This window comes from Bombus terrestris, chromosome 15 (assembly GCF_910591885.1).
Source record: "Bombus terrestris chromosome 15, iyBomTerr1.2, whole genome shotgun sequence".
In the NCBI taxonomy this organism is placed as follows: Eukaryota; Metazoa; Arthropoda; class Insecta; order Hymenoptera; family Apidae; genus Bombus; species Bombus terrestris.
The window spans coordinates 3,976,743-3,994,900 of NC_063283.1; the positions used below are offsets into that span (position 1 = coordinate 3,976,743).

The 18,158-nt window shown below is 33.4% G+C and overlaps 4 protein-coding genes, 3 long non-coding RNA genes and 1 other non-coding gene across 17 annotated transcripts in view; 5 read left to right on the plus strand and 3 right to left on the minus strand.

Moving 5' to 3' along the window:
- Positions 1 to 12,799, minus strand: part of LOC110119914 — a 303,031-nt gene extending 290,232 nt beyond the window's left edge. For 7 of the 10 annotated variants that reach the window (XR_007226599.1, XR_007226600.1, XR_007226597.1 and 4 more), the window contains exons 1-2: positions 11,823 to 12,560; positions 11,572 to 11,620 (exon numbers count right to left, since the gene is read on the minus strand). This is a non-coding gene — a long non-coding RNA (uncharacterized LOC110119914). Of the gene's footprint in view, positions 1 to 11,571; positions 11,621 to 11,822; positions 12,561 to 12,711 lie in introns of those variants that run through there. The other 3 variants (XR_007226603.1, XR_007226605.1, XR_002308435.2) reach the window with 3 other exon arrangements.
- LOC100646604 (charged multivesicular body protein 3) lies at positions 12 to 1,386 on the plus strand. The gene is made up of 4 exons (XM_012316849.2): positions 12 to 168; positions 229 to 289; positions 352 to 746; positions 815 to 1,386. Exons 1-4 carry the CDS (start codon positions 124 to 126, stop codon positions 977 to 979), a joined length of 666 nt encoding a protein of 221 aa, XP_012172239.1. The 5' UTR covers positions 12 to 123; the 3' UTR covers positions 980 to 1,386.
- LOC105666535 lies at positions 1,534 to 2,008 on the plus strand. Its single transcript, XM_012316850.3, has 2 exons — positions 1,534 to 1,744; positions 1,818 to 2,008. Exons 1-2 carry the CDS (start codon positions 1,606 to 1,608, stop codon positions 2,000 to 2,002), a joined length of 324 nt encoding a protein of 107 aa, XP_012172240.1. The 5' UTR covers positions 1,534 to 1,605; the 3' UTR covers positions 2,003 to 2,008.
- On the minus strand, positions 2,643 to 4,930 carry LOC105666536. Its single transcript, XM_012316851.3, has one exon. It carries the CDS (start codon positions 4,610 to 4,612, stop codon positions 2,684 to 2,686), a length of 1,929 nt encoding a protein of 642 aa, XP_012172241.1. The 5' UTR covers positions 4,613 to 4,930; the 3' UTR covers positions 2,643 to 2,683.
- On the plus strand, positions 5,098 to 8,378 carry LOC100644908 (vacuolar protein sorting-associated protein 51 homolog). Its single transcript, XM_003401041.3, has 10 exons — positions 5,098 to 5,239; positions 5,314 to 5,448; positions 5,524 to 5,745; positions 5,838 to 6,433; positions 6,508 to 6,721; positions 6,786 to 7,010; positions 7,088 to 7,422; positions 7,486 to 7,663; positions 7,886 to 7,998; positions 8,058 to 8,378. The coding sequence occupies exons 1-10, from the start codon at positions 5,159 to 5,161 to the stop codon at positions 8,164 to 8,166; spliced, it is 2,208 nt and encodes a 735-aa protein (XP_003401089.1). The 5' UTR covers positions 5,098 to 5,158; the 3' UTR covers positions 8,167 to 8,378.
- Positions 9,609 to 11,976, plus strand: LOC125386452. Its single transcript, XR_007226608.1, has 2 exons — positions 9,609 to 9,789; positions 9,953 to 11,976. It is a non-coding gene; the product is annotated as an uncharacterized LOC125386452 (long non-coding RNA).
- On the plus strand, positions 12,784 to 17,888 carry LOC110119923. The gene is made up of 2 exons (XR_002308446.2): positions 12,784 to 13,701; positions 13,809 to 17,888. It is a non-coding gene; the product is annotated as an uncharacterized LOC110119923 (long non-coding RNA).
- Positions 17,480 to 17,551, minus strand: TRNAA-CGC. The gene has a single exon. It is a non-coding gene; the product is annotated as a tRNA-Ala (tRNA).
- Positions 17,889 to 18,158: the final 270 nt, after the last annotated feature.

Below are 18,158 nucleotides of genomic sequence, written 5' to 3' on the forward strand. Positions count from 1 at the left end.
AAGATTGGTGATTCATACAGCAATGACGTAATCCTAATAGTTACCTAGAATAATTTGTGATTCGACTGGAAGGTGGCTTGGTTATGTTTGGCAGATACGAACTTCTGTCAACATAGCAAAAAAATGGGTTTGTTTGGCAAATCTCAGGAAAAGAATCCGAAAGAAATGGTTAGAAACAAAATGAAAATCTAATATTTATTCAATTATTTACAAGAAATCGTATTTCAGGTTCAAGAATGGACACATAAATTAAGGAAAGAAGGCTATCAAATGGATAGACAGGTTAGAGGTAAGCCGTTACTAGTAATATTTTATAGAATGTATTCTAACGCAAATAACAATCATGTACAGCAATTCAGCGAGAGGAAGAAAAGGTAAAACGTTCTTTAAAAGAAGCAGCAAAAAAGGGTGACAAGGATGTCTGTAAAATTCTAGCAAAGGAAATAATACGTGCACGTAAAGCTTGCAACAAGCTTCACACGTCAAAGGCACAAATGAATTCTGTTTCGTTGCAAATGAAGAATCAATTAGCAACGATTAGAGTTGCTGGTTCAGTCCAAAAGTCCACAGAGGTGATGCAAGCAATGCAGTCATTAGTAAGAGTACCAGAAGTAGCAGCGACAATGAGAGAATTGTCAAAGGAAATGATGAAAGCTGGTATTATTGAAGAAATGTTAGACGAAACTATGGAATCTGTGGAAGATTCTGAAGAAGTAGAAGATGAAGCAGATGAGGAAATTGATAAAGTAGGTCATCTGGATATATTTAAAGAACATAAACGACGTACTAATAAAATACGTAATATATATTACAGATTTTATGGGAAGTAACTGCAGGTCAATTAGGTACAGCTCCTGCAGTTGTTACAGAAGCACCAGGATCTGTTGTAGCATCTACTTCTGCAGAAGAAGAAACTGAAAAAGTAGATGATAAGGAACTTGAAGAAATGAAAATGAGACTACAAAGTCTCCGTAGTTAGGTGTAATATATAAATAATTCATTTGCATTGACTTTAAAATCAGCTTGTACTTATTGGACATATACATACATAATGTACAAATACAGTGAAATGAATGCCTACCATATTTTAATAACATTTCTTAACAATATCTAATCAATGCTTTTATATTAAATAGTCAAAAAAAAAATAATTATTATAAGAATGAAAACAAAAATTTTTATTTCATCTACACAGCTTTCATATCCAGCTTTTATAATCTGTGCGTGATTCGTAGGCTGCCACTATATTTCAACTACATGCGAAAGTCATAAATACAGAGAAGCTGGCTTCTCGATTGTATTATGTTGAAAGATATTCTTAATTTAATTACAATCACCAAAATCTTGTATTAATTTGTGTTATATATACAATGGTTTTTATTGTTATTGATTTGTGCACTTTCTAATTACACCTCTCACATACTAATACAATAAAAATAATGCAAAAGCATTATATAGTTCACTAGTAGATACATGTACACAAAAGGTCATTATATTATTTACACATGCATAATTTTAAAGTTGCTGAGTTCAGACATTTTCAACTTCAGTATTTTGATATTAACTTATACTAAATCACAGAATTGTAGTATTTTATAGCAAACTATGTACCCCAAATTTGATATTTGTGTAGAGCATCCTCTTGGCATATTGTGTAAATGTACAGACTATCAAGAAATAGTAAATAAATTCGGATCTTATGGCATTGGTACAGAACACTATTTACTACCTAAGGTGAATGTAGGTAAGTAAAAGTACAAATTCACTCAATATACAATAAAATTAAATGATATCCTAATTTCAATCATTTATGCTAGAATCAATTGCTTCGGCAAAAGTTTTGTGGATAAAAAACTCTATCAAATTAGGTGGAGATTTCTCTAAACCATTACTTCTTTACCCTCGAGAACAATCAAATATTAATACTTCTAATGTAAATAAAATGTGGATACCTATCATGCCAGACTTAATACCTTTGAAATTTATATTCCATAAACTTTAAACTTCTGAAACTACATTGTATATTTGAAGAAAATATGCAAATTGATTTAAAAAATACATCCTTAAATTGTTTTCATCTTATATTTCAATATCTTGTCAAAGTTTTATTGCGCCATAAATCTTTTTACATATTTTTTTGCAACATAATATCACTATATATATACATGTACATATGTACATACATACAAATACAGACACATTCACATAAATTACAAACTGAAACTATACCTTGTTCCTATTATAAGAATTAAAGATACAACATCAATTACTTTTAATCGTAAAAAATTTATAAGTTCTTAAAAATTTTTATAACAGTACTATATCTTTGTTATTTAAAAATGTACGTTTCAATAATAATAAAATCAAATGACATAAAAATGGTCGAGTAATTTGCTACACATATCATTTGTACTCTACAAAACTTTTTGTTACTTTAGATATATTATTACCATACCTATCACCATCATGTTATATAATAAAAATAATATATCTTAATTACCACTGTCTAAATGATATATGTCTGATTTCTCTTAACCCCTTCCCGCACTTTAGCGAATCAGACTCGCTAAAGTACGGGAAAGGGTTAATATATAAGTAGCTGTAATGTGTATAAGAGTTTAGAGTACTTATATTTAATTATATACTGTTAAAAATATTATGATTTATTTATATCTTAGCAAATTTACAAGTAATCAATCACCATATTAACAATTGCAAGTTTCATCTGTGCTCTAGCTCTCCTAGGTAATTTATGCATATGAGGTGCCAATTTGCGCAGAAAATACTTTACTTCACTTCTAATAGGAAGAATTGTTCTTCTCATTGTTCTTGAACCTTTTCTACGTCTCACAGGTTTTTGCTCTTTTGATGGTAAGCATTCTACTTCTTCAAAATTTTCATAAAATTGTTCTTCTTTCACATTAGATGCTTCGTCATCTGACACTTCCAATGTATGTGGTACTACAACTTCCTCATGTACATCTAATTCTTCAGTTACTACTTTACCTCCTGTTTCCTCCAGAGAGGTTGACATAAATTCAACTAAATTTTTATCTGTCTCTTGTTTGCTCTGTTTTATAACTGGCAATGTGACTGAAGCTTCACCATTTTTCACCCACACTTGCTGTCTTGTATCAATTTCATTAGAAGCAATAGGAGTATGTGTTATTTTTGGTCTAGTTTGCTTTTTCATTGCTTTCATCTTTTGTTGCTCCTGTTCAGGAAGATCTATTTTAATTAATAAACCAGGGGGAATACTGGATAAACTATGCACTGGAATAGGAGCACCTAAGTTTGATATATCACCAGTAAATGGTAGGATTACTTTCTTTATGTTACCTTGTATATTATTTGAAATATTTGATGTAATATGATTTGCTATTGTTATGGGTTGAAATTGATCTGTGAATTGAATTTTCCAATTGGAAGTAGGAGGAAGTGGTAATTTTCTTATCATACGATTTTCAATATTATTAGGATCAGGCCTTGGAATGTTAATAAGAGTTGGCCTTTTAGATTTCCCACGTTTCTTTGCAAGAGGTGTGGGCTTATTATCTACCTTTGGTTTTTTACTAGATACTAAAGGTCTTGAAAAACCTTGCCTTTTAATTCCTTTAGTTGTATTATTACAATTAGCTTCTTCTAACACATCTTGGTCATCTTCTATCTTTTCTGTTGAATTGTCACAGTCTAATTGTGATATATCCTTTATTGTTGGAACTGCATCACATGGTCCGACTTTATGAAAACTTTGTCCTGTTTGAAAATGTTTTGAACAAAGTACCAACTTTCTTATTTGATTTGGTGACATTTTTAATAAATCCTCTCTACCCAAAAATTGACACCATCTTAAGCACCTGCCAATTTCATAAGCAGGAAAAGGATGGAACTTGTATCTTTCTATTTTATTTCTTGGATCAGATCTTGATCTGCCACAAGCAGCACATGCTTGACTTTCTAAGACAGCAGGTGGTAAAGGCTCTAATTTCTTAGATTTGTCTGAGGAACTATATTTTGATTCAAACACAAATTCCATAATATATTGTTCAGATCCATCCATCTGATCAGGGTTTCTGATATTGGGAATAGCATTGTCTATCAATCTGCTTTTATAACCAGACAGAAATTGAGTACGATCAAAATGTTTTGAACAAATGTAACAAAATAAAATTTCCTTTCTCGTCAATCTGTAATATGAATCTACACCAACAAAATCAAGCCATTTCAAACATCGAAATTCCTCGCCAGGGAAATGATGAAATGTTACATCGTCATAATCTAAATTTGATGGATCTCGACGAGATCGACCACATAATACGCAGGTTATGTTGTACAAACTTTGTTTAGGATCATAAATTGAAGGTACTGCCGTATTATTTAATCTGTCAAGATACTCATTTAAAAAATCCTTCTGTTCGAAGTGCTTAGAACATACCATTCGTTGAAGTAATTGTTTCTTTGTAAGTTTATACAAATCTTCGCGACAGCAAAATTCCAACCACTTTCTGCATCGAACTTCATCGTTAACAGGAAATCCAAAAAACATATATTCTTCTTCTTTATTGTTTGGATTCATACGCGAACGACCGCATACGACACACGGATGTGGCATCTTTTTAAATTATTCTTCGCCTCTATACATTCGTCAAATACACAATTCCATTTTGTCACAGTTTCATGAAAAATATTAACTTTTAATCAAACGTTTTCTCAAACGTCATAGTTAACACATTTTTCAAGAAATTTAAAATTAAATTATTTTTTTACAACCTTTTTGTATATGGTGTAGTTCTATGATATTCAAAGAATAAAATCCAGTAATAAAATGTAATAACACCTTCATTATTTTTCAATCCTAAACGTATCTTAAATTTTTAATTTATATGAAATGCAGCAATATTCAAAAAGTTCGGAATATTACCATTTTTCGTAAGACACGTCTTCTTTAAAAAAGAATGTTAAAAAATCGCTTTCTCTTCATATTATTATACTTGTTGCGCTCTTCTTAAGCTACGAGAGGTTATGCTGCTTGTTAAAGCGTCTTCCACCTAACCTTCCGTAGAATTTAAATAATACAGCTGTAACTTGCCAATACAATAGCTAACCTGTCAAAGTTCTACTGTCAAAACTTTGCTTTACGAATAAAACATTAGTCAAAATGGCAGAAAATTCGAACAATCCATATGATATTAATGGACAGCACTTTAATCCTGATATGTATTTTCAAAAATTATTAAAAGTAAGTACATTTCCCAATATTTATTATTTTCTATATTTGTTTAACAACATAAAATAATTTTTCTTCTGATGCAGGAGTGTACATTAAAACAAATTATGGATCACGAAGCAGAAATCATAAAAAATACTCAAATTTTACATTCTGATATGCAAACTCTAGTATATGAAAATTATAATAAATTTATATCTGCTACAGATACTATCAGAAAGGTAAATCTGCTCAGATTTTGTATAAGTATGATTATTTATTCAATTTTTAATATTTATTCAATATTCATTATTTAGATGAAAACAGATTTTAAAAAAATGGAAGATAGTATGAATTTACTGGCGAAAAACATGGACAGTATCACTTCTTTTTCAGAACAGATTTCATCAACATTACAGGGTACTAGACAACAGATTGCCAAATTATCTTCAGTTCATACACTGTTAAAAAAGTTGCAATTCCTCTTTAAATTGCCTGGCAATTTAAAAGATAAAATAAATGAAGAGAATTATGCACAGGTCTATGTCACGTTGTATATCATTATATACACTTCCTTTTATTTTACATATATCTAATTGCATCTACATAAAAATATATTTGTAACTTTCAGGCAGTACAAGATTATATTCATGCACAACGTGTATTGAATCAATATGGTAATATGCCTTCCTTTCAAGGAATACAAAAAGATTGTGAGGATATCGTAGAGGAACTCAAGTCAAGACTGAGAATGCAATTTCATAAAAGAGATGTATCAACTGTATCTTTAGCTGAAAATGTAGATCTTTTGTTACAGCTAAAAGAACCAGCTGATTCTTTGTGTGCCGAATTTTTAACACATGCAGATGGAAGATTAGTTGAACAACTAGATGCTCTAAAAGATATGTATGAAAATGATATCGTAGAATTTGTAGATATGACTAGTTCAGGGTTTCTAAGTGACTTATGTTTGATCATTGCATCCTACAATGACATGTTTATAAATCAGCCACCATCAGAAGATAATGAATTTACTGATGATTTTGATGCAAAAGCCATCACACGTTCGAATAACTTTGTCATGAAAAATATGAAAAAATATTTTGATTTAATTGGTAAGAGAGTAGAAAGTGTAGCTGATACGGCTATTTTAGTAAAAGCATTAGATAAATTCCATAGAAGACTGCAAGCAATGAATATGTTGTGTAAAGATACAGACTTTGCAAGGTAATAAAACAATAGTCTTTATAAAAAAAATGTAAAGTAAAATCCAGATTAAAACATGTACTTTTTATTTACAGAACAGGTACCAATATTGTTATTAACGTGGGTAGAAAACAATGTCGCAATCATTTAGACAATTTAAAGTCTCATTTAAGTGAAACACTCGTTAAAGTAAGACAGATATTGACAACCAAAGCTTCTCAAGACGGAGATAATAGTTTAGCAGAACTTCAGGCATTACTGATAATGCCTACTATAGAAAAAATTAAAGGAGTTTTGCAGGATTTATTGGTTTGTCTTTTATATTTAGCATTTTTTAATTTATTTTGTTTAACTAAAAATTATGTAATTTTAGGTATTTTTGCAACCAGATCTGTCCTTTAGTTTAAAAACGCAATTCCTGCAAAATTTCTGTGTGGATGAAGTGAGGGAAGGCCTAGTAGTTGGATTTTTACATCATTTAGTGGTCACTGCAAGTGAATTTTTTACTGGCTCTGATATTCCAAAATTCTCACCCACTCTGTTACTTTTATTGAGCAAGATGTGCATCGAGTATAAAGAAAATAATGTCAAATATTTGGTAGAGTGAATAATTTTAAAGTAATTTAAAAAAACAAATTTATAAGAAATCGTTTTGACATTTTTCTATAATTACAGCTTACTACTACTGATAATTTATTCAACATCGAACAGTACACATCATCTGGAAACGTTATTACAACTGAAGCAGAGATTTGCGACAAATTCCAAGAAGCAGCGCAAAATTTATTAAACCATTACGTTCGCATTCAAGGCTTAGCAGTATCGCAAATGTTAAGAAAATCCGTCGAAACGAGAGATTGGTTGCATACGATCGAGCCAAGAACCGTTAGAGCTGTAATGAAGAGGGTCGTAGAAGATGTGACGTTAATCGACACTCAAGTAGCTGCATTATACGACGATTCTGATGGTCAAGTCGACAGAAGTAGCGACAGCAGTAGAAAAACCCATAGGTACAATATAATCGTTTCTAAACGATTAATGACGTTTCATTAAATAACTTGCTTTGTTTCTAGCGTGAGTGTGTCGAGACATCACTATAGATCAAGCTGGTCGTCGTACACACCCAATCATATGGATTCGTCATTGGTGACGAATATTCATAAGTTATTTTCGGAACGTATAGAAATATTTTCCTCGGTTCAATTCAATAAAGCCTCGATACTTACGGGGATTATCAAAATAAGTTTAAAGGTAAAATACTTTTAGCAGACACAGTACTGTAATAGAAACAGGTGCTGTCAGCCACTTACAATGATAAAATAGCACAGCCATTATCCACTTTGCATCACGAAGATACCTTATTCTCTCGCGTTGCGTATACTGTATACTACGCAACATATTTTGTATATTCGATACTATCAAGACTCGATATTCTATTCTAAACGAACGATAAGAATTATTCTTTATTTACAGACTTTCCTGGAATGCGTAAGATTACGAACGTTCAGTAAATATGGTCTGCAACAAATCCAAGTTGACACGCATTATCTACAACTGTATCTATGGAGATTTGTTTCAGATGAAAAGTAAGTCTAAGATATTATTGTTTCGTACAAGAATAATCTTACACGAAATATTTTTCTAGTGTTGTCCATTTCCTATTAGACGAGATACTTGGAAGTGCTGTACACAGATGTCTAGAACCAGTCTTAATGGAACCTAGCGTTGTAGATATTATTTGTGAAAGAGGATGAATAAATTATAGATAGAAGAGGAATGCTAATATTGTTATTTCGACTGGCATACTGTACAGTCTTTTTTAGCATTATGTATATCTTGTATTATTGTTTGTAAAAATGAGTAAATATTATGATACAAATGATTCATAATATCGTGTATATTCTTATATATTTTATCATTAACACTGTACATTCCACGAATAAATTTGACGACGAACCGCAAAAAATGACCTATCTCTTTTATCTAATTATCTCTCTATCCTTTTATTCGTTTCGTATGACCGCCCACGCAGATCGAATACTACAGGGTCTGATCGTGTCAAAGTACTACAATTCAAGTAGTGCGATGTACGACATACTTTTATATCTTTCCTTCTCTATCGATTTAGCGATACGATCTCTCGTCTCCTTTCCTTTATGTCCCCCCACCTATCCGGCATAAAATAAACTCATTAAAGTCTTAATACTCTGTAAGAAGCAGGGTCAAATGATTCTAATAAGTCTTAATTCTCTGTTACATTCTACACTTTTGAACTTTAAATTTCATCGATCGTTTAATTTTTGTTTATACAAATTTGTCACCAATCACATTCAGATACAAAGAATAAATAGGACAAAAGTTTATACTATGTGGTTCTATCGTATACCAGCGAAGTTTTAATTCTCTATTATATTTTCCACTTTTAAACTTTATAACTACTATACCGTGGATGCACATACTATGGACAAATATATAAAATATCGGAAATATAATATTTAGTTGACGAAACAAATCCTTATTTAACTTCCCTTCTTTTAGTTAGGTTAAAAATATAAATTTCCATAAACATCCGTAATCTACTGTAAATTTTATCGACCACTTCATCATTTTTTATAATATACCAATTTAATATCGATTTAGAGTACTTGAAATTTGTTGTTATTGGAACGACATTTTTCCATCGACGACTGTCGTGACGCATAAATGTGCAAAGAATAAATGGGACAAGAGCTTATAGTATATGGGGTTCTGCCGTACCCCCTTGGCAGTGGCTCGAGTTAATTCGAACTTCCTCTCGTTGGATGAGATTCATTCTCCGAGTATCCGGCGTAGGCCTACGCACAGCATTCTACCCAATTTAATAAACTCTTCTAAATTACTCGGCCGGGGCCATTCCCTCGTTCAATCATGAATTTCCATGGAAATTCAGGGAAAATTCACTAAATTTCACTCAGACGGTTGCCAAATCCAATCTCAAGTCGAAAGCCCGATATAATATTTCAAATTCAAAACTGTATGTTTGTTACTATTAAATCTTATGTTCCGAATGTTTACATTGTAATACATTTAATTTAGAATTTTGTTAATAAACTGAGAGATTCGGAAGTTCTATTTTGCTCTAGAGTTGAATAAAATATATTTCCTCTTGCGAGAAGCAGTACGGTATCATTTTAGAGTCATATGTGGCACACGTGATTTCAGGAAACACCTGTGCACGTGTGTCTTCTGTACGCTACGAAGTGTATTTTCGATGGCACGCTCATTCCACCTTAAATCGTTATACAGGCATTGATGAGCAACGAAATTGTGTATAATTGTGCTTCTGTATTAAAGAAACTTAAGAAAAATAAGCTAAAACGAAGTGCCATAAAGCAAAAGTAAGTGTAACAATATTTACGGACATTATTTATACATTTTCAAAAGGAAAATATATAAACATATGTGATGACTTAAAACTGGATAAGGTGCCGTTTTTCCTCAAATTATCGAATAATAAAGTAACTAAACATACTAGTGATTTCTGATCTGATTTCATTATAGTAGAGATCTCTGATCGTAAATTTGAAGACGAATGAAGAATAGCCACTAAACCGATTCATGTTTTATTTAAATCTCACGGGACACGAGGCTGGCCTAATCGATGAACAATGGATCGGCATCGACGAAAGAAAAGACTACGTAACAGGGATTGTATACTAATAAAAGGTGCGTTACACGCTGCGTAAGTTGCTTTAAATCAGTAAAATGGACCCGCATGAGAAAATTGTGCGTGAATCTATCCAGGCAGAGACGACGATTATCACGAAATGACCAAACTATTCCCAAGTGCAAGCTGACGGTTGTACAGGAGCACATTCTGTGGCATAGGGGCACACCGCGTGCACACATTAATCAACAAGCTGTCCTTTTCCTCCATTAAACTCTATACGACCATCGTCATTCTTCGTCAATTTGCACGACTGGACCTACTCACGGTCCTTCGATCAATTAGTAATTGCTCTACTAACGATACGATTTCCAAACCTTGATATTTGTATAGATATAGATAGCGTCAACGATGAAAACAACCGAAAATGTTGGTTACCGATGATTCACATTATGACCAACTATTTAAGCTGATAAATCTATTTGAAGTTGTCTTCATACGTACTTTGCATAAGCGATAATATTTAAAGTAATGTTGTGAGAACAACGCATGAATATATAATTTACACAGCGTTGTCGCATATATGTATTTTAACCTTGCTGCATTTTTGAGCCAACGAATCGTATTTTTCTATTACTAGAATATTTCTTAAAAAAGAAGCTATATACAAAAATAATTGCTTCCAATGTGACCGCTTTAAAATAAATTCATATAAAAGAAAACCGCTACTGTCACGCATGTCACTTCTCGTTTCAATTGTATACTAATAGTTTTCTTAAGGCATTAAAAATCCAATTTCTCTAAAGTGAAATTGGAAAATCAAAATTAAAGGTATAAGCAAAGATCAAAATTAAGTGAGGTTAAAAAGTAAAAAGCTCGAGAATCGCAGCAGGGTTGAGTTAAAGAGTTTGAAATAAAATTATGATGATTCTTTCAGGTAAGGGTGGTTAAGAGCGAAGATATTTCGACTTGTGACCGTAACAACGGGCGGGAAAAGAACACACTCGTTGTCATGTTCGCAAATTAAGCTATCTTCCCGACAGATGCCTCGAAACGCACGAAGTTGCATCTATATATGTATCGAGATGGTCTATTACATGTATGATTCTCTTTATAAAAGGCAGACGAGTTCCTTCAATTTGGAGGTAAACTCAAAAGTAAATTTGCATATAATGAGATAAGACAAATCGTCTGAGTAATGACCATGGAAAATTCGAACTTTAATCCCATTTAGACCTATATATTTGGGTCTGCATTTCGTCTAACGCAGTCAGCAGGCAATTGTCGAGGACACAAGAGCTAGAGAGAGGCTACCATGTTACCTTAATGTGCTGATCTGTCTGTTAAGTAGTAGTGCCGTAGATGATGATTTAGAAATTCACCTCGGCACGATTACTTCTCACACAGAAATGCCGTAATTTCGAAGTGTACATACATCATATAATCGTAATTAAGTTCAGTTTATTCGATATTTCAAAAATAATAGTAGTAAATTAATGTTGAATCTACTTACGAATTGTTTAAAAATGTTCTACGATCTTGAATATTTCGTTATGGTAGTCCTGGAAATTTCAAATATATTTCACTCCGCTTGTAATTCACGGTAAGTTTCTAAACGCGTTACAATCGTTAAATGAATTGTTATTACGATATTAAACGACTCATTCTATATATAAAACCACTTATTCCACATATAAAATTAAAATATATCCGGAAAACGAATAATCGTGGCGCGGGAAATCTCACCACCAAAAATATACTTACTAAACCGGAAGGGAGCCTCTCGACCAATCAACGTCGTAGACGCTTCATCACCCGTGCCCGCGATTCTCAACTGCCACCACGAAAGTCATACCAAAATTTATAAAGAAATGTATATTCGTTTTACTTTATAAATGAATAAAGAATTATAAATTAATTATATTGGAAATTAATTTTTGCGTTCCTTAATGTGTTTCCTAAATCCCTAGATTACTTTTATTATATTATTAAACAGGCTTTCCATCGCGTCTCATGACTCACGTAGTTATTCAAAATATAATCATCAAAAAATAAAATCTTATTCCATAAAAGAATAAAAGTTTTTAACACTATTTAATATTATTTTATATCTTAAATAATTCCCCATCCTCGCAGTGTCTCTCGCTTTAAAAGTGTATATATATTCTTTTTGTCAAATTTATCGTCGAACGTATTTTTTATTCTATATGAAGAGTCTCATTTTACGTTACTACATTTCCGCGGTAGATTTCAATTTCCGTTTACCGACAATTCCGTATCAAATGGTTCATATCTCGGACATGTGTGTAATTCGATCAGTAAGTAAAGGTTGAAAAGCACTGTTACAGAGAGGTTGTGTCATCAGCCGCGCGATTCAAATCGTGCGCCAAGGCAAGGCAATAAGGATTTGGTGAGCCGGTGAATGGTTTGATAAAACAAGCGGTGGAAGGCAGGCACAGGGGAGAACGCACATTGCCCGTCGGTTGGCGGACCATTCAGTGACGCGATTCTTCACTGTCCGGCACTGATTTCAATTGGTAAATTGATTTGGAACGATGGCGAGAGAGAAAAAAAGAGAAAACGACGGGGTTAGACGGGGAGACACTTCGGATGAGGCCATAACATATAGAAGATGATAAAGAAAGAACCATACACCACCACCGTGACTAGGTGTATCGTCACACAGTGCAGAAAACCATGGCGGTAGCAGTGGCAGTGCCTCTCTTGCGAACCGTTAATAGGTACTGAACGCTGGTTGAATGCTTAATGCACCGTGCTTCTAGGATTAAATTGACCAATCATTTCCCGCGCGGCAAGGAGCGGCCAATTACAGCGCTCGTCCGACTATATTAAGCCAATCAAGAACAGTTTATCGCTCAGTCGTCAGTCTGCAGTTGTGATGCATGTGTCGTGCGCGTGTTTTTTTACGCCTCTTCCCAAACAATTCTTAATTCGTGAAACAAACGAATCGCGTGAGAAAAAGATGAACGTTTGTCATGAATTACTAGTTCGCCATTCTTTAACAATCGTTCAGTGATTTAGATCGCGATACTTCCATTTATCCTTTTTGGCGCGACGGATCTTTGCAAATGTTTGAAATCGCCAAACCAAACGAGGTCGAAGTCTCATTGTCAGTTTGTTCGATCGAATTTGGAATTTTTCGTTATTTATAGTTATTCGACGAGCGTGCGGGAAGAAAACTGTGTACAAAACGCAAGAGAAGCACGTGACAAAGCTTGAAACGATATAAATTTTATTGTACACGTTCCATTTATGATAAAGCTTATTTATTTCTTGTGACGGTTCGTATTTCGATCTTTCGAGATCGTTTCTTGTGATTACCGTGCATTTCTCTCCCCGTCGACTTTTCATTGATCGATTGAATTTGAGATAGTTCGATACCCTTCTCCGAATCCGTTCGAAACGGCAGTGTAGTGTTACCGAAAGATTTCGGCAATATGAGATTAGAAGATTCTAACGAACATCGGATCATTCCGAAGAATTGACCACGCCAGGTTGCATGAATAAGTGCAAAAGAACGCATCAATGAACACTAGTGTCAAATAGAAGTTAAGAGGTCATGAGATTTCCTCCAATTGTTCAGTCAAGTTAAACACGATTTCTTTGAACATCGCGTAGTCAAGTAATACATACGTATATATACTTTTTATATGAAAATTAAAATGCGTTTTACCATTGAATAGAATTAGGAATCACTGGTTTGCAATATAATATATTTATATTTTACAGCTTTACATGGAATATCATTGTATCTCGTAAAAGCTTTCGAGTAACATCGATCACGTGCTTCACGCCGTAGGAAATTGATTGTCCAACGTAATGAGGGCCCGATTGTTTTAGATATATATGTACATAAGAATAACATTATTCTTATTTTCCTCACAAATACATTCACGATCTCACGCAAACAAGATTAACTCCTAACTGCTAAAACCACATCCGATAAGTATTCCTCTATTAATATATGGTTTTACGGGAAACGCTTTCTAATCTAATAAAAATTCATCTACATAGTTGACCGATCGGCTTATCTTCTTTCGATTGTCCAATAAAACCTGGAAATCCTAACAGATGCGCGGTCTCCTTAGGTCTTTTCTCTCTCTTTCTCTCTCTCTCTCTCTCTCTCTCTCTTTATCCGCGAATTGGATAAACTTCTTCGGAACATATTTTTCGCGCTCGGCTTACAACATCCGAGAAACGAGATCACATGTGACCACACGCATAATAACGTCACAAAGTATCGTTTCAACCTGACACCCGGTGAAACCTCGAGAATAGAAGTCTCGAGAAGAAGTGAGGAGAAAAAGAAGTCCGATGCGATATGCCCCGCGTAACAATCGCGGAAACGATAAAAGAGACGAAACGTTCTGCGAAAACAAGCGATTCTCTCGTATTGCCGAGTGTGTGTTAGAGGCACGACGACTTTGGTGTCTAACAGATTGGGAGGAAACGTAATTGGAGACATTTTGTTATTCTGAAAATGTAATGGCACGCAGCGTGCGTGGTTAGGCTTTATCATCGCGACTTCTTGACCCCTCTCGAACGATAGTATAGAACACGAGAACCGGCAGCCTCGAAGAAAATTATCGAATGCCTAGAATCCAAATATCAAGACTTTAAAACATAAGAGGTTCCATTATAGGGATTTAATAAAATATTTCTTCGCTTCGTTTACATTGTCATAGTTTCTTTGTCTCGTTTAAAAGTGACGTAACTTCTATGCATCGAAAGTTGTAGCAGCACAAGCTACTTTACGAAAAATCGTAAAGTATCTCGATCTTAATTCGAAACGCGCCGCTCTTAAAATAGAACATTTTTGGTCGCAGAGCCGAGACAGAAGTCACGGTTTCCGAGACTCCGCGAATTTTTATAAAGAATCGTCTGCGTTTCTTGAGTAATAGTCCATATTTTTTCAAGTATCGTTTCTAAGACGAAGAAGGTATCGAGTTTTTGCCACTTGAAGAGCATTTCCCCTGTTCGTTTCTTAGAATTTCTTCTATGTTCATCCACCCACAATTTGTGCATCGTAGCCTAATAAGTTGACGAGTTATTTCACGAATACCCAGAGGGAGCCGACATTAACAGAAATTAGCGTTAATTGGTGATATTCTCCTTTCCTCTTCGCTCCTCCCGTTTTTCTGTTATCCCCTCCATCCCAGTCGATCTCGCGATCTCTTTCCCTTTTCTATGAATCTCACACCATTTCTGCATAGTTTTATTTATGTTTTATAAGTTTTTGTTCGTCTGCCTTTTCTCTTGTTCTAACCATCTTCTTTTCTTGTAGCATACTTTCTCATTTGGCGCGTCTGAGCCGACGAATATCGAAAAAACAATCCACTGAAACTACGCACGTTGCGTGTGCAACATGCGTTCGCGTCCAGCTGAATCTGCAACGGCCGCAACATCGAAATAATCCTCTTTGGCTTGTGGCCACTTTACATTTTTAACAGTCTGGAACAAACGTCCTGCATGTTCTTTTCGTTCTGCTTTTTCAAGTACTAAACTACTCGAAGAAAGACCGATCATTGTTCGAATCGTTTTTCTAAGCTTCGATAGTATATGAATATCTGCTCCAAGTTCCACAGAAGTTCCATAGAAAAAATCGTTCACCAACCTCGAATCATACCATGGAGGCGAACGATGAATACGGTGTTTGATGAAACGAGAAGCGTTAAGCAGGGTCGCGGGGCAGAGAAATCAAAGATTCGATTGTAGACTCCCTCTCTCTATCGTGCGTACACACATTTCCGTGCGCGATATTGCTTCCAATCCTCAAGTTCTTTGCTTCGTTTTCTTTCCGATCTCATTCTCGATTTTTTTTTTTACATAGAAACAGAATTTTATTATACCTTGCGTATTTTTTTTGCAATTTCCAAGGTCTATAATGATCTACTTTTTTTTTATTTTGTAGCATAAGTTATATCTTATACATTTTGAAGAAAGATATATCTTACATAAGAATGTCCAATGTCCAGAGTGATCCGCCTATCTTTCTATTTTGCAGTATAATTTATATGAAAAGATTAGTAAAATCTAATTTACTCCACGATGTTTCAATCGTAACAAGGACACGTTAATTGAAACTGTCAATAGTGCGCTTGTGCAGTTCTAGGATATTCTTGGAAGCGTTTTTGGTAATAAGATAAAGATAGAGTAGAATAAATTGTATATGGAAAGCATAAAAATTTTCGAGATAGAAACAACAGATCTTAATGCGGAGTCGACGTTACGACGCGAAACTCGAAATTTTTTCGGAGACGAACAGAAGAAGAAAGAACAAAGAGGCTGAGATAGTGGGCGACTTTAATGACTACTCGAGGTCGCTTCAATGAGTACCACTGTGTGTCATCGCATCATTATAGTATATACGATATATAGTGTACGGTATCACATCCGGACTAATAATTATAACGTATACCTTATTACTATTGTACTGCTTTGTAATGATTTTATCACTATCGGTTTCATTCGTATAACTATACATTATATACTTTGAGATTTTTTCTTTCCCTTTTTCAAATTAAATTTTTTGGAATAAATATAATACTAAGTAGATATAATAATAAAATAGATATTTATATCTGAAGCAAGAAAAAGCTTAATAACTAGATTGAATAAGTAGATATAGAAAATGTTGCAAACAAGGATGTATTTGTTTGTAAGATGTATTTCATAAATAGGCTAATTCAATTGACTTAAGATTTCTATCCGTTTCGTAAAATGATTACAGTGTGCACGTAGTGAATGTGTCATGCAATATCTATGAGCTACCGTATTCTTCTGCCGATTATCTAATCTTGCGTTAAATTATAAGGAAACGTGGGCACGTTATATTAAGACCTGCTTCGGCCTGCTTAATTGTCTGTTAATCGACGAATTCAATTTTCTTTTAATCGCCTAATTATACGTTAACCTAAGGTTTCCTTTAAAACAATTTGAAATCAAATAAATTAAATGATTAATTTTATATGATAATTTATAGGGATCATCATTGCTTCATCAAGAGGATCGTATAACTATCGTAACAATGGAAGGACTACGATACATCGGAAGTTAATCCTGTCTTGTTCATAAGTACTAGTGCCGCAGGAGTGACTAGGTTGGGTTAGAAATTACCATATCTCCTGCTGCTCAAGTGCTTATCAATGGGTCCGGACTCACATCTATCTTTCGAATCATGCATTGAATGACTTTATTTAAAGTGAAATTTCGCAGGCGATATCTAAATGTATATAAAGCAGCTATTTGCGTATACAAGTGTAATAATACCGCAGTTTCTATTTTATATTTGTAATAATTTTATGTAAATATATTTAAAAATTCTAAAATACTATATAAAAATGTATTTAACAAATAATAAAATTTCGTTATTGAAAATAAAAAAAAAAAAAAAATTCACTTGGAGGAGCTGGGATTTGAACCCAGGACTTTCAGCATGCGAAGCAGACACTCTACCACTGAGTTACACCCCCGGTTATGTATTAGATATTTTACATAAGCTAAATGGTGTGACATTATTATTATTTAAATGAGAAAAATTCTATTACTTCTAATATTTATTACAAAGTAAGTTGTACATTCTGTGTTTCTATAATTCTTAATATTTTATCCTCTTATTATTAAGATTTGAAATGTCGAATACTATTTAATAAAAAGTTATTTACTTTTATACTCATTCTGTATTAAAAATATAGCAAATAAAACGCATTGTTTATTAGTTTTGATTATGTAATCAAGATAAAGTTAAATAAACGTTCCAATTTATGTATTTATTTAACTAAGCATCAATAAATAAATATTTTAATAATATTTGTATCAATTATTGAAACCTTTATTTATAATTTACTAATGAAATCAGTTTATTGTTCCGCTAAGTCATAACAGAGGAAGAATGGAAATAAAATTCGATCTCATACACTCCTTAATCTTCGATCCGTATGAAACATATACTGTTATACAACCTTACGATTATTGTACGCCGTACGTCGTGTATTGTTTGAGGTAGTGAGTAGAAATCATAGATCAAACTTAAACGATAGTATATATAGGAATATTTAGTATGTCTTACATAGAAAAAGA